The sequence below is a fragment of the Neomonachus schauinslandi genome, chromosome 2 (genome assembly GCF_002201575.2).
Source record: "Neomonachus schauinslandi chromosome 2, ASM220157v2, whole genome shotgun sequence".
NCBI classification, from domain to species: Eukaryota; Metazoa; Chordata; class Mammalia; order Carnivora; family Phocidae; genus Neomonachus; species Neomonachus schauinslandi.
This window is the reverse complement of record NC_058404.1, coordinates 131,785,052-131,800,881: the sequence shown is the minus strand read 5'-3', so window position 1 is coordinate 131,800,881 and position 15,830 is coordinate 131,785,052. Positions and strand designations below refer to the sequence as shown.

The window sequence follows — 15,830 nt, the reverse complement described above, 5'->3', positions numbered from 1 at the left end:
ACTGACTTCTGTGCATTGATTTTATATCCTGCCACTTTACTGAATTCCTGTATGAGTTCTAGCAGTTTTGGGCTGGAGTCTTTGGGGTTTACCACATAAAGTATCATATCATCTGCAAAGAGTGAGTTTGACTTCTTCTTTGCCAATTTGGATGCCTTTTATTTCTTTTTGTTGTCTGATTGCTGTGGCTAGGACTTCTAATACTATGTTGAATAGCAGTGGTGACAGTGGACATCCCTGCCACGTTCCTGACCTTAGGGGGAAAGCTCTCAATTTCCCCATTGAGAATGATATTCGCTGTAGGTTTTTCATAGATGGCTTTTATGATATTGAGGTATGTACCCTCTATGCCTATACTCTGAAGAGTTTTGATCAAGAAAGGATGCTGTACTTTGTCAAATGCTTTTTCTGCATCTATTGAGAGGATCATATGATTCTTGTTCCTTCTTTTGTTGATGTATTGTATCACGTTGATTGATTTGTGGATGTTGAACCAACCTTGCAGCCCAGGGATAAATCCCACTTGGTCGTGGTGAATAATCCTTTTAATGTACTGTTGGATCCTATTGGCTAGTATTTTGGTGAGAATTTTTGCATCCATGTTCATCAGGGATGTTGGTCTGTAATTCTCCTTTTTGATGGGGTCTTTGTCTGGTTTTGGGCTCAAGGTAATGCTGGCCTCATAAAATGAGTTTGGAAGTTTTCCTTCCATTTCTATTTTTTTGGAACAGTTTCAGAAGAATAGGTATGAATTCTTCTTGAAATGTTTGGAAGATTTCCCCTGGGAAGCCGTCTGGCCCTGGGCTTTTGTTTTTTGGGAGATTTTTGATGACTGCTTCAATTTCCTTAGTGGTTATAGGTCTGTTCAGGTTTTCTATTTCCTCCTGGTTCAGTTTTGGTAGTTGATACATTTCTAGGAATGCATCCATTGCTTCCAGGTTATCTAATTTGCTGGCGTAGAGTTGCTCATAATATGTTCTTACAATTGTTTGTATTTCTTTGATGTTGGTTGTGATCTCTCCTCTTTCATTCATGATTTTGTTGATTTGGGTCATTTCTCTTTTCTTTTTGATAAGTCTGGCCAGGGGTTTATCAATCTTGTTAATTCTTTCAAAGAACCAGCTCCTAGTTTCATTGATCTGTTCTACTGTTCTTTTAGTTTCTATTTCATTGATTTCTGCTCTGATTTTTATTATTTCTCTTCTCCTGCTGGGTTTAGGCTTTACTTGCTGTGCTTTCTCCAGCTCCTTTAGGTGTAGGGTTAGGTTGTGTACTTGAGACCTTTCTTGTTTCTTGAGAAAGGCTTCTTTGCTATATACTTTCCTCTTAGGACTGCCTTTGCTGCATCCCAAAGATTTTGAATAGTTGTGTTTTCATTTTCATTTGTTTCCATGAATTTTTTAAATTCTTCTTTAATTTCCTGGTTGACCCATTCATTCTTCAGTAGGATGCTCTTTAGCCTCCATGTATTTGAGTTCTTTCCGACTTTCCTCTTGTGATTGAGTTCTAGTTTCAAAGCATTGTGGTCTGAAAATAGGCAGGGAATGATCCCAATCTTTTGGTACCGGTTGAGACCTGATTTATGACCTAGGATGTGATCGATTCTGGAGAATGTTCCATGGGCACTAGAAAGAATGTGTATTCCGTTGCGTTGGGATGGAATGTTCTGAATATGTCTGTGAAGTCCATTTGGTCCAGTGTGTCATTTAAAGTCTTTATTTCCTTGTTGATCTTTTGCTTAGACGATCTGTCCATTTCAGTGAGGGGGGTGTTAAAGTCCCCCACTATTATTGTATTGTTGTCGATGTGTTTCTTTGCTTTTGTTATTAATTGCCTTATATAATTAGCTGCTCCCATGTTAGGGGCATCGATATTTACAATTGTTAGATCTTCTTGTTGGATAGACCCTTTAAGTAGGATATAGTGTCCTTCCTCATCTCTTATTACAGTCTTTGGTTTAAAATCTAATTTGTCTGATATAAGGATTGCCACCCCAGCTTTCTTTTGGTGTCCATTAGCATGGTAAATGGTTTTCCACCCTCTCACTTTATTTTTTATTTATTTATTTTTTTAAAGATTTTATTTATTTATTTGAGAGAGAGAGACTGAGAGAGAGAGAGCATGAAAGGGGGGAGGGTCGGAGGGAGAAGCAGACTCCCTGCCGAGCAGGGAGCCCGATGCGGGACTCAATCCAGGGACTCCAGGATCATGACCTGAGCCGAAGGCAGTCGCTTAACCAACTGAGCCACCCAGGCACCCCATCCACCCTCTCACTTTAAATCTGGGGGTGTCTTTGGGTCTAAAATGAGTCTCTTGCAGACAGCATATCGATGGGTCTTGTTTTTTAATCCAATCTGATAGCCTGTGTCTTTTGATTGGGGCATTTAGCCCATTTACATTCAGGGTAACTATTGAAAGATATGAATTTAGTGCCATGGTATTGCCTGTAAGTTACTATTACTGTATATTGTCTGTATTCCTTTCTGGTCTACGTTATGTTTAGGCTCTGTCTTTGCTTAGAGGAGCCCTTTCAATATTTCTTGTAGGGCTGGTTTTGTGTTTGCAAATTCCTTTAGTTTTTGTTTGTCCTGGAAGCTTTTTATCTCTCCTTCAATTTTCAATGACAGCCTAGCTGGATATAGTATTCTTGGCTGCATATTTTTCTCATTTAGTGCTCTGAATATATCCTGCCAGTCCTTTCTGGCCTGCCAGGTCTCTGTGGATAGGTCTTTTGCCAATCTAATGTTTCTACCATTGTAGGTTACATATCTCTTGTCCCGAGCTGCTTTCAGGATTTTCTCTTTGTCTCTGAGACTCGTAAGTTTTACTATTAGATGTCGGGGTGTTGACCTATTTTTATTGATTTTGAGAGGGGTTCTCTGTGCTTCCTGGATTTTGATGCCTGTTTCCTTCCCCAAATTAGGGAAGTTCTCTGCTATAATTTGCTCCAGTATACCTTCTGCCCGTCTCTCTCTTTCTTCTTCTGGGATCCCAGTTATTCTAATGTTGTTTCATCTTATGGTATCACTTATCTCTCGAATTCTGCCCTCGTGATCCAGTAGTTGGTTATCTCTCTTTTTCTCAGCTTCTTTATTTTCCCTCATTTGGTCTTCTGTATCACTGATTCTCTCTTCTGCCTCATTTATCCTAACAGTTAGCGCCCCCATATTTGATTGCACCTCATTAATAGCCTTTTTGATTTTGACTTGGTTAGATTTTAGTTCTTTTATTTCTCCAGAAAGGGTTTCTCTAATAACTTCCATGCTTTTTTCAAGCCCAGCTAGTATCTTTAAAGTGATGATTCTGAACTCTAGATCTGACATCGTACTAATGTCTGTATTGAGTAGGTCCCTGGCAGTCGGTACTACCTCTTGTTCTTTTTGTTGGGGTGATTTTTTCCATCTTGTCATTTTGTGCAGAGGAGAATAGATTAATGAGAGAACAGAATGCTAGCAGGGTAACAACGTCCCCAGAAAATATACTCTAAACAAATCAGGAAAGACCTGAAGCAGTGGGAAAAGAAAGGGAAAGAGAGAAAAAAGAAAAAGAAGAAAAAAAGAAAAAGATAAAGATAAAGATAAAAACAAACAAAAACAGAACAAAACAAAACAAAACAAAAACAGAATGTGATCAGATATGATCAGGCTGGTATATAGATCAGTGCCACACACTAAATTTTGGGTGTATTTTGGTCTGGTAGAAGAAAGTGCCTCCCAAAATTTTAAAGAAAGAGAAACTTTTATATGTACAAAAATAAGGGTTGATATGAAGGGATGGAATATGAGTATAAAGATGGAAATTATAAAAAATTTTATACAAGGAATTGATAAGAAGTTGTTTGAAAAAAGAAAGAAGAGGATTTAAAAAAAAAGGGAGAGAATGTGATCAGGCAGGGGAGTAGAAAAAACCATACACTATATATTTAGGGTATATTTTGATCTGTTAGAAGAAACTCTCTCAAAATTTTAAAGAGAGAACAACTTATATATATATGCCAAAAATACGGGTACCTACTATGAAGGGATTGCCATAAACCGTGAAGAAAAGAATAGCAACAACTCTGAACAGAAAAGCGACCACTTTCTGGAAAGTAGGACGCGCGGAGAAACTGACTCTAAAAATGAAAAATAAAAATGTTTTTTAAAAGGATTGATAAGAAGTTGGTTGAAAAAGGGAAAAAGAAAAATTCAAAAAAAAAAAAAGAAAAAAAGACAGTTAAAAAAAAATTAACCTTGAAAGACTAAAGAATCATGGTAAAAAAGCCATGAATTCTATGTGCAGTATTCCCCTAGCGCTGGAGTTCTGCCCTTCTCATTGATCGGTAAACTTGGTCTTGGCTGGCTGTTCTCGCTGATCTTCTGGGGGCGGGGCCTGTTGCCGTGGTTTCTAAAAGTCTTTGCCTGTCCGGGCTAAGTAATCTGCTCCGGTTTGCTCTCCGGAGTTTTTGTTCCCTGCAAGCTTTCCGTACAGCTTTGGAGGTGGAGAGTGAAAATGGCGGCCTCCCAATCTCTGCCCCAAGGAGCCAAGAACTCGGGGCCCCACTCCTCAGTGAGCCCCCAGAGAAAAGCCGCCAGTCACTCCCATCTCCCCGGTCTCCGGCCGCACTCCGTGTTCACCCGGCCTGTGACTGAGTGTTTCTATCTCTGGCACCCGACCCCGGGTGGAGTCTCCAAACCCAGCAGATCCCTGTGGTGCGCTCCCACGCCGTTACTCCCGGGGGAGGAAGGGGAGTCTCCCCGGGTCTGCCGCTTGTTGGGTCCCTGCTGGAGGAGCAGTGGCCCGACTGTGCCGCAGACCACGGTTTATGGCAACCCCGAGCTGGGAGCCCGCGCCTTGGCTCCGTCTCTGCAGCCGGCTTCCCCGCTCCGATCCCTGGGAGCTCTGCTGCACTCAGGCACCCCCGGTCTTTCTGTGACCCCGAGGGTCCTGAGACCACACTGTCCCACGAGGGTTCCACCCCCCGCTTAGCCACCGGAGTGACGTCCCTCAGCGGAGCCGACTTCTAAAAGTTCCGATTTTGTGCTCCATGGTTCTATCACTTGCCAGAAGCGGCCGATGGAGACCCCTCCCCTGCTGTCTATCCTCCCTAATATCGCCTCGGATTCACTTCTCCCCACGTCCTACCTTCTAGAAAGTGGTCGCTTTTCTGTTCAGAGAGTTGTTGCTATTCTTTTCTTCAATCTCCTGTTGAGTTTGTAGGTGTTCAGAATGGTTTGATCCCTATCCAGCTGAATTCCTGAGAGGAGACGAAATCCAGGTTTCCTACTCCTCCGCCATCTTGCTCCGCCCCCCATCATCATTGTACTTCTAAACAACTTTCAAAATTTACAGATGGCACATGGTCCCTTGAGCAGTGCTGTCTTTGTTCCATAAAGATGTAGTCTTAATTTCTTTTTTTTTTTTTATTTTTTATTTTTCTACTTAACATTCCAAAAGAGGCATTTTGGTGAAGGATCAAGTGAGTGTCGTGTTCTTGTACAGACTGTTGTGATATGAATCTTGTGTACAGAGGCTTTTTGAGGAATATACTCAAACTGAGAGATACAATGCAGTCATGTCATGTTTGTCCCTTGTTAGAGTGGAGGTGTGTTTACCTTTGGTGCGGGTTCCTGTGGGCAACTTGGACATGATTCCATGAATGATGAGGTTAATCCAAGAAGAGTTCTGGAGCTGATGGGCAGTGAAGTAACGCAGATTGCTTGTGGCAGGTGAGTGTCCTGAAGAGCTTCCTAGTGTCTGTTAAGACCTTGAAATGAATCTTGTCTTTGTAATGACAGAGCATGTGGTTAGACCTAATCACTAACATTTTTTTTTTAAGATTTTATTTATCTAAAAAGAGAGGGAGAGAATGAGCAAGTGGAGAGGCAGAGGGAGAAGCAGACTTCCCGCTGAGCACGGAGCCTGACGTAGGGCTCAATCCCAGGACCCCCGGGATCATGACCTAAGCTGAAGGCAGACGCTTAACCGCCTGAGCCACCAGGGCGCCCCTCTAACCACCAGCATTTTAAGAGATCTTAACTGTGTACACAGCTACAGCGAAAGTTTGGAGAAAGTTTGATCTGAGTAAAGTGTGGCAAGGATGGGTTTTAGATGAGTGCAGCAAGATGGGGACATGAGACTTCTTTTGGAATAAAGACTAGGAGGGAGGAAGACATGAAGAAAGGAAAGTGAGAGAGCCTCAAAGAACTTTTTGGAAATTTTGCCTGGTCTACCCTGCTTCTTCCCTGTCATCTCAAAGGCCTAATGCAGCAGGCCATTCAGCCTTTTTCTCATCTTGCCACCTTCTTCATTGCCTAGAGTCTCAGAGATTACAGAGAGCCAGCCACTGCAAAAACAGTCACAAGTCAGTGTAGGGTGGGATTTCTGGGGGGCACCTGTAGGCATTGCTGTGCTCACGTGTAGGGGTTAAAAGTCAGTCTGAATGTACCCTAGTGGTAGAAACTATGCTGATAAGTGAATTTATTTTTCCCCAGACAACACACCCTAGCCTTCGTGCCTTCTTCTGGACTCATCTATGCATTTGGTTGTGGAGCAAGAGGTCAATTAGGAATGGGACACACTTGTAACGTTAAATGCCCATCCCCTGTGAAAGGTTACTGGGCCGCTCATAGTGGCCAGCTTTCAGCCAGAGCCGGTAAGAGTGATTTTCAGTGGAATGTAATGGTATTTTAAATGATAACAAAAAATTGTTTATAGAACATATATCTATATTTTACCTTGGAGTCTTTTGGAGGAAATGAATATGAGATCTTTTAACATCAATCAACAATTATTTGAGTAGTTACTATGCATGAGGTTCTATAATTGAGATCCTAGAGATCTCAATTGAGATTAAGCAAAAAAAATGTTATTTTGGCCCTAAGGACCTTGGTAGTGGTGTATAAAGTTTAATTATTATTGCCGATAAAGAAAGTTAATGTTTATTGAATACTTAACCAAGCTCCATTACTTATGCTAAGCACTGAAAACAACCTTAAGAATTAGTGGTTATTATTTCATGTTGGCGATGAGGAAGTTGAGGCGTAAGGAGGTTAAGTAACTCATCCAACACCACATAGATTCTGGGGGCAGGAATTAAACCCAGCTCTGCCTCATTCTAGAACCTGTGTGCTTAATGCTTATGCTGTTACTTTCCTTTTGCTTTTGCTATTCTGGTCATAACATGACATGATTTCTTTTTATGCCATTGTTTTCTTCTCTTAAAAAATAGTTGAATAGCACATTGTCCATTTCATTGGAAATCAAGATAAGGCAGTCACTCAGTATGAATGACTTGAAATAATAAATCCAGTGTCTGACAAGAAGCTTGGAGAGTCATTAAAAAGAAGTGATTTATTTATTTATTTATTTATTTTAAGATTTTATTTATTCATTTGACAGAGAGAGACACAGCAAGAGAGGGAACACAAGCAGGGGGCGTGGGAGAGGGAGAAGCAGGCTTCCTACTGAGCGGGGAGCCCGATGTGGGGCTGGATCCCAGGACCCTGGGATCATGACCTGAGCCGAAGGCAGACGCTTAATGACTGAGCCACCCACGTGCCCCAAAAAAGAAGTGTGATTTAATAATAACTTGATTTTGAAGACTATAAACTGACTTATGGCTTGATTGGGATTTTTTTAAGCAATAACTACCATAAGTTACCTACTGGATCATAATAAACTTAAGTGCAGGGACTGAGTCTTCTTTGTAAATCTGGCATACAGCACAAGGCCTGGCACAGACTTCTCAGTCAAGAAAGATTTATGGAAAGAATATATGAGCCTCTAAAAATGCAGTGGAACTTGAAATATAAAATAAATAAGATTTGGTTTGGATGATGTTCCCAAAAGTGAAAGAATGGCTAGGTGTCCTCTTCTCTGTCATTTGTGAATTTCTTTCACACCAAGGCATTGTAGACATGCCAGGAATGCATGTGTTGAAGAAATAAAGCAATTTCATAAACTCAAGTGTTGTACAGGTTAATTTGAAATCACAAATTTTTGAAGTTTAATTAGAACCTAACTTGTGTGATTATAAATTTGTGTTTGGATGTTTGCCAAAATGATTTTATAACATAAATAGGTAAATTTCAATTCATTATGTAAATGCTGTGGTTTTAGGACCCTTCATGGGAATGTGGGAGCACAGAGGAAGGCATCAAGGAGTATTCCGATTAGAGGAAGTTTGAGCTGTGTCTTAAAGGCTGATTTGGAGTTAGCCAGGTAGAGGACTGTGAGGGAGTGGGCAGTGGTGAGTACCACAGAATCACACAATTTGCAGGAGCACCGTGGCAACTGTGCTCTAGGAGGGCACCAATGTGGAAAGCACAGTGTGCAGGGGGGGGTGGTGGAAGGAAAAGATACAGAGATAGGGGAGAGTGCGGTGTATTAGGAATGAAAACAATGTGGTGGTATCGGAGGGTCACCGTGGAATCAGTGTGACGGAAGATAAAGCAGGGTGTAGGAAATGGAGGTCCTTCTATGATAAGCTTCAGGATGAAGGGGGCTAAAGAACACCTTCAGGATGAAGGGGGCTAAAGAACACCACACTCAGATGTTCAATTATTTCTTAGGCATGTTACTGTTGATATTAGTGACTTTTAAATTTCACATTAGTGGCTGGAAAGATTAGAATGAAGAATTGAAACAACGTCAGGATTAGCTTGCAGTTGGGGAACGGATGGGGGTAGAGTTGGAGGGGAGGATACCATTTTGTATCCATTTATTTTTAATTGAAATAGAAACAGTTTTGGGGCAGAGAGCGAGGGGAGAAGGTTTCTTCTCTGACATAAATGAAATGGATAGGAAACCAGTCTGAGTCATATTTTGGAATATTAGAAAAGGGGATCAAGGAAAAAGTTTAATTACTGAAAAATACGCTCTTGAAAATTTTTTTGACAGATCGCTTTAAATATCATATTGTTAAGCAGATCTTCTCTGGAGGAGACCAAACTTTTGTACTTTGCTCCAAATATGAGGTAAAAAATTCTTCCGACTATTATTTTGGGGGTGGAATAATGGTGAACCAGTATCTATTTTAATAAATAATTACATGAGAGCAATATTACTCTGTTTCTACCAATTTTATCTTATTAAGGTAAGCCAACTGGACCTGGAAGACGTTCTCTCCATTTTGCTTTCTTGAAGTGCCAATAACTTCCCTGGTATTTTAATCATAGTTCTAATTTATAATTTAAAATTATTTGTTTATGTCTACATTTGTTCCAAAAGATATTTAAGGAGGCCTAGAGAATTTGCACTTAGTTGGCATTATTTGACTTTCCCTTTCTTCCCCATTAGGTAGCAACAAATACTAGGTACTTGAGAACTTGGTGGGTTTGTTTGATGTGAATGAGTATATAGTAAATATAAAAGAGATGATGCAGTTTTCAGATATCCTTTATTATTTATCATCTGCTCATAGCACCACACTAAAATTTCACATTGTCTCCAGTGTCACTGTAGTGGGTAAGTCAGAAAGAATGACGTTCCAGTATCTTTCAGGGTTAAAGGTAGAGGAGCCTATGGTCCAGGTAATCTGTGACAGAGCTGTAATCCCTCCCCTCCTCCTGGACAAGGGAAATCATTCTGAAACCTGGGACACAGATTTGTTTTCTGCCCTCCACTCCCTTCCTGGCTTTTGTGCTTCCTCTCCCCTCCCCTCCCCTCCGCCCACCCATTTTTACTCAACCAGCATGTAGGGAGGACCAACCATATGTGGCGCATAGATCCTTATCCTCTCTGGAAGAGCAGGGAAAGGCTGTTTGTGATGATAGAGGAATCAGAATTGGTTGGGAAGAAAATAGGAACTGTGGAGACAAGGGGCCCCTTTGAGTCCTGGAAATTCTCCCCATTCATCTGATACTCTGCCATCTTTAAATACACAGTGTTCTTGCCTTCTAGTCAGTATAATTCCGTCATTTGGTAGAAAAGGTTGTGCTGGAGCCCGAGGCTGCAGGTTGGACAGTGGAAACTGACAACTAGATATTTTCCAGGTCAGGAGCCTGGAGAAAGTTCTGTTTAGTGCTGCCATCTGGGGTGATTTGGAACTGCTGCTTTAGACCTATTTTAGGCCCAGCTTCAGTGCTTCACAGAGAAATCTTGAGGAAGACCGAGATTATTTTTCGTTTCTTCAAAATGCCAGTGAAATGAAACATGAAAAGCACCGAATCTCTGCAGGATGGTAGCTTTGTCCATAAGTAGAGTTTGAAGTATTCATTTCCCTAAGAAATTGACTTGAATAATATTATCCAATTTTAATTTTCCTATGAAAGCCAATATGGTATCTGGTCTAAGTGATTGGATTTAAAATTATTGTAATTAGCACTGTTGGGACTGGAAAAGAAAACATTGATGAAAAGGATATAAAATAATGTCGTATTAGAGAAATAGGGCAGTTAAAGGTTAAACAACTGGTAAGAGTGGTATGCATTAAAAATGTAAGATAACAAAAAAGAAAAAGAAAAACAGACTATCACTTAGGAAGGTATTGCTTTCTTTTTAAAAGTGAAGCCTGTACACATTTACTTACACTGTTAAGCAGAGATACTTGTTTAGACACAGAGACTGATCAAATCATGTGTTTACCCCGTTACCATAACACTTGAAGAATCACTTAACGACCTAACAGAAAGCATCTGTATTATGACAGGCTCCATTTTTATAAATGCGATTCATTCACTTAATGCCAGGTCTGAGGTAGAAGAGGGGAGGGGAGGAGTTATGTACAGATACTGCTTTGCTACACTGGACTCCACGTCTTGGCAATTCAGTGAGTGCAAAGCATAGCCTCTCCTCCTCCTTTCATGTTGTTTGCTGGGTAGGATTGAAGAGGGAATGTGGTTGGGATGTTAGGTGAGCTTGTGTGTGTGTGTGTTTGTGTGTGTGTGTGTGTGTTTGCGCTCACGTGCCTGCAAGCCTGCTAGGTGACAATTCTCTTTTTCTCAACAGTTATTCTCAACCTTGGTTGCCCTTTGAGATCACTTAGGGGCTTTTAAAAAAAAACACTGATGTCTCTAGAGATTCTGATTTAATTGGTCTAGAGTGTGACTTAGCCATCGAGATTTTTGAAAACTCTGGTGATCCAAAGTTGGGAAACACTGACCCTAGATCAAAAAAATTTTTTTTGGCCTGTATATAATTAGAAGGCATAGAAAATTGATAACCTTTTCTTGGGTCCTTAAGTGATTCTGAGATTATACTTCATTCAGGTCAGCTGTAGTTTATTGGACATACGATGAAGAATGAGAAAATAGTTCCATGTTTTTATTTTATTGTATGTGTTAGAGTCTGTTCAGCTACCCCTGTGAATGGGGAGAGTAATTAAAATGTAGATAACAGTGGTTTTAAGGCCGGGGTGAAGAGGCAATCTTGCTTGTATGTTCTCAAGTGTCCATTTTGTCTTGTGATTTTCCTCTGTGTCATTCAAGATGACTTTTGTTCTTTCATAGATGTCCATGGCCATTTTAGTAAAGTAATGATCAAGACCCAGATAATCAAAAACATTGGCAAACATCTCCAATTTGTTATTTGTTACATGCCCTCTTCCTTTCCCATTATTATGATATCTTAACTCACAACTATGGGGAAGTAACCAAGAAAATTTACTTTGGAAGTTGTCTTTCTTTGTGTCGATACAAAGGAAGAAAAAAACCGATCATTTTATGAATTGATGGATGAATGGTTTAATGTAATTTTTCTCTCTTTTCTAGTGACAGTTATGGGGGTATAAGGCACTTTCAACTTTTTCTTAGTTCTAGATCAAGAACAGGATTTGGGAGATATCAGTGAATAAGATACATTTTAGAAAGTGAAAGTGCTTGTATTTTTTTTAGATCTCTCTGAATAAAGGATGTATAATGCTGTGCAGCACTAGGAATTTTCAAGGCCATTATTGACATGTCCTTTCTGTCACCTTTCTTATAAATGTATACCTATATACTTGGAACAAGAAATTAAGAGGCATTAAGTTTTCATAGATTGTTTGCACTATACGTTATAACTGAACTTGACAGAGACACAGCGAGAGAGGGAACACGAGCAGGGGGAGTGGGAGAGGGAGAAGCAGGCTTCCCGCGGAGCAGGGCGCCTGCTGCGGGGCTGGATCCCAGGACCCTGGGATCGTGACCTGAGCCAAAGGCAGACGCTTAACGACTGGGCCACCCAGGCGCCCCTAATAATATATTTTGTCGGAGTTTGGTGAATAGTTATGGCAAACAATTAATACCTTAAAAACCTTGATGTTACAGTGATTCAAAGCAGAGGGGAAAGAAGTGTGGAAAAGCCATATTCGGGTTGTTTCTCTGGTGAACAGTCTCTGAAACTGAGATTTATGTTGAGAAAGTTTTTAGGGGTGGTGTGCTCTAGAAAGGGCATCTATTTAGGGATGAAGGAGGCAGGATTGGGCAGAGGGAGAAACTGCAGGTCAGTGTAACAGAGGCCTCAGCCAGTCTCCTTGGGAGCTCTGAAGTCGGGATGGCTCTTCACTCCTCCTGAGTGGAGGCAAGGGGCCTTTGTACTCTCCTCTCCTTGCTGCCAGATGTTGAAGGGCTAAACCAGTAGCCCCGGTTCCGGAGAGCAGCCCAGCTGGGAGTTGTCAGGAGCTGACACTCTCAGCAGCTGAGGGAGTCACGAGGGGGATGTGGGCAGTGCCCACCAGCTCCTGTGAAACCCAAAATGGAGACTATGTCAGCAGAAAGAGAAAAGATCCATCCTACATAATTTCTCTTTTTTACAGAATTCTTCCCCTGCTGTTGACTTCAGGACGATGAACCAAGCACATTACACCAGTTTAATAAATGATGAAACCATAGCAGTCTGGAGACAAAAACTCTCAGAACACAACAATGCAAATACAATCAAGTATGTGGCTGCTTGTTTTCATTTTATTTTTTCCAGAGTACATTGGGATGTTCTAGTTTAGTAATTTTCCTTACTTCCATATGAGGTGGTAAATATATGTGGAGTTTTTTATTTTAGGGAATCATTTTTTTTGCCACATATTTCTTGAGGATTTGGTGTCCTTAGCCCCTGATAACATAATGTTCCCCCCATTCTCTCAGAGTGTGTCCCTTAAACTTACCTTGTTCAGATCTTAAAAATCCTCACCGATGAAGGTATGAGTTGGCCTTTCTGCTAAAAAAAAGCTCAGTGTTATGGTTGTTTACCCCCTGGAGTTTCTTCATATGCATATCCCAGAGCATCCCAAAAGTAAGACAGCTGTTATCTTACCTCATCTTGAATAATTTCTAGCATTTTCACATTGAAAATGATTAGCTGAGATGGTAATTTAATGTCAGGTTGAGAAAATAAAATAAAAAGGATTGAGGCCTTTTATCAAGTTTATTTTAAGGAGAATTTTGTCCCGCACATTTTTATGCATTTTCATTGACTTCCTTAGCATTTCCATTTTTCTGCAGAATCTAATATTTGGGAATGAATGAATCACACTCTGTGTACTCAGTGGTATACACTAAATGCATATAATGCATCTTGCTTTATGACATAGATTATAGTAGGGCAAATGACCAGGGCCCTAAACTTTGGGGTGCACCAGGGGATCATTGGGAAATGCCCTCAAGCAGCTCATGTCCTCAGAGTTTCTCTAACCTTAGGTGGCTCTGACGGGGAATTCAGGCTGGGAGGTTGTAGGGGTAAGGGAAGGGGACTAAACTCACCGAGGGAGGGGCGGGTGGCTTCCCCTTCTTTTTTTTTTTTTTTAAAGATTTTATTTATTTATTTGACAGGGAGAGAGATAGTGAGAGCAGGAACACAAGCAGGGGGAGTGGGAGAGGGAGAAGCAGGCTTCCCGGCAAGCAGGGAGCCTGATGTGGGGCTCGATCCCAGGACCCTGGGATGATGACCTGAGCTGAGGCAGAGGCTTAGTGACTGAGCCACCCAGGCGCCCGGTGGCTTCCCTTTTGCTGGAGCCTTGACAGTTTACTCATTCTCGTTTTCTTATTTATAAAATGAGGGGGTGGGAGAAATGATCTCTAGAGAACTTTCTTGACCCAGATTCTATCATTACCAGAAGTTATTGCAACCCCCTCCTTAACCATGTTTTTGTTGTATTCCTTCCCTTTTCCATATACTAACTGAGAGGGTCCAGGCCTCTTCACACACAGTTCTTTCTGGGTCCTCAGAAAGTAGCTCTTTTCCCAGAACCTCTGTTATCTAGGTAATAGGAATAAACACTCATTTCACTTATTTTCAGTTTCTTTCTCAGATAAGAAACACAATAAAAGGAAATAGTTGTTCATTTATTATTTTGCAAAGACAGATTCTGTGTTTGGGAGATAAGAGCTCAGCTTTTCTTTTGTGATTATATGTTTGGAGATGAGCCGGGGAATATCTTAGATGGTTGATGGTAGAAGAATGTTCAAGATCATTATCAGGTGCAAGAGTCGTTCTTTCAGTAGCTTTGGTACTTTTGATTTTAACACGACTTGTGGAAAATTTAAGTACTTGTCCATTTTGAGACACAATGTTTCTCCACAGCAAATGTACATTTTCCAAGGATTCATCTGGGTAAGAAAGCTGCTGTTAATGAAATCCTGGGATAGATGACTAACCTGTTGTTGGGCTTGAATAACCATTTCTTTGTAATTATTAAAGGCTTACCTACCTTTTTCTTTCTGAGCAGTGGTGTTGTTCAGATCTTATCTTCCGCAGCCTGTTGGAATGGAAGTTTTCTTGAAAAAAAGTAAGTGATTTAGAATCTTAAAAAAATACCCACATGTGATTCAGATACTTACTCAGCAAAGGCCGTGAGAGACTCCTGTTCTCTTTGAGGGTGGTTGGCCTTTGTTTAGTGGATAAGCTGATGATTTGTGCACAAATTGGAATGCCTAATGATGAGTGAGAGGATGTCAGGAAGGGCAATGCTGATTCATGCCTGATGGGCAAAGAGTGAGACTATCTCAGAGAGAGTTGATGTAATCAATAGCAGGATTTCTTAGGGTGTTCTAAAATGTTACCCCCAACATGTATACCCTATTTGTTTTAAATTCTTAGTTCTTTAAGTAATCTCAGTTTCATTGGATTGCTGCCCAAAGGTTTTTCTTTTCTCAAAAAGAGTGAGCTTAGGGGGATGTTCCAAGGAAGCTTTAGGGAGCTCCTTGGCCTTAGGTCTAGCTCAGCTCACCAGGAAATTACATTTGGGCTGACTTTCCAGGTAGGAAATAGTGTTTCTTTGCTTGGCCTTATCACTTCTGCATCTATCCCCCTCAGGAACCTCATGCAGCAGAAGGTTCTTGTCATGGGTTTTGATCTTCGGTGATCCCAAGTCCTGATCATTTCTCAGTCCTTTTTTGCCAGTGACCAGGTGAATGAAATCCCAAGAAGATTTAGAATTTGGTTCAGTGTGTGAATCCCACTCCCTCCCCCACCAAAAATGTATGTCCCTGACTGGGTTGCAAGAGGTCACTTCAGAAACTCTTCAGTTACAGCTAGAGATTGCCAAGCCATTTACTTGTATTATTAGGGCAGCTGAGATGAGCTCATCCAGTTTATTTCAGATTTAATATTTAGCATTTTCCTCCAGGGAAAACTGTTCTGTATTGTGCTGATGTTGGTCTTTCAGGACAGTGGTTTTCAACCACGCTGATTTATCTTCCGAGGGTATTTGGCAATGTCTGGTGACATTTTTTGGTTGTTCCAATGGGGGGGGTATACTACTGACATCTAGTGGGTAAAGACCAAGGATGCTGCCAAGCACCTCACAATCCTATCCACCCAAGAAAGAATTATTTGGCCCCAAAAGTCAATAGCACCAAGGCTGAGAAACCTTGTTCTAGAAGGATAGGTTTTTATGAAGGTTTGGAATGGCCCTTGGCCAGATTTGTTAGGTTATT

General features: G+C 41.0%; 1 protein-coding gene across 2 annotated transcripts in view; it reads left to right on the top strand.

Moving 5' to 3' along the window:
• The window catches only part of HERC3 (HECT and RLD domain containing E3 ubiquitin protein ligase 3), a 127,008-nt gene that overhangs the window by 64,301 nt on the left and 46,877 nt on the right, over positions 1 to 15,830 (top strand). For both annotated transcript variants that reach the window (XM_021702320.2, XM_021702319.2), the window contains exons 8-12: positions 5,578 to 5,708; positions 6,474 to 6,634; positions 8,881 to 8,957; positions 12,716 to 12,840; positions 14,621 to 14,680. In XM_021702320.2, the coding sequence (XP_021557995.1) occupies positions 5,578 to 5,708; positions 6,474 to 6,634; positions 8,881 to 8,957; positions 12,716 to 12,840; positions 14,621 to 14,680 (554 nt within the window). The remainder of the gene's footprint in view (positions 1 to 5,577; positions 5,709 to 6,473; positions 6,635 to 8,880; positions 8,958 to 12,715; positions 12,841 to 14,620; positions 14,681 to 15,830) is intronic.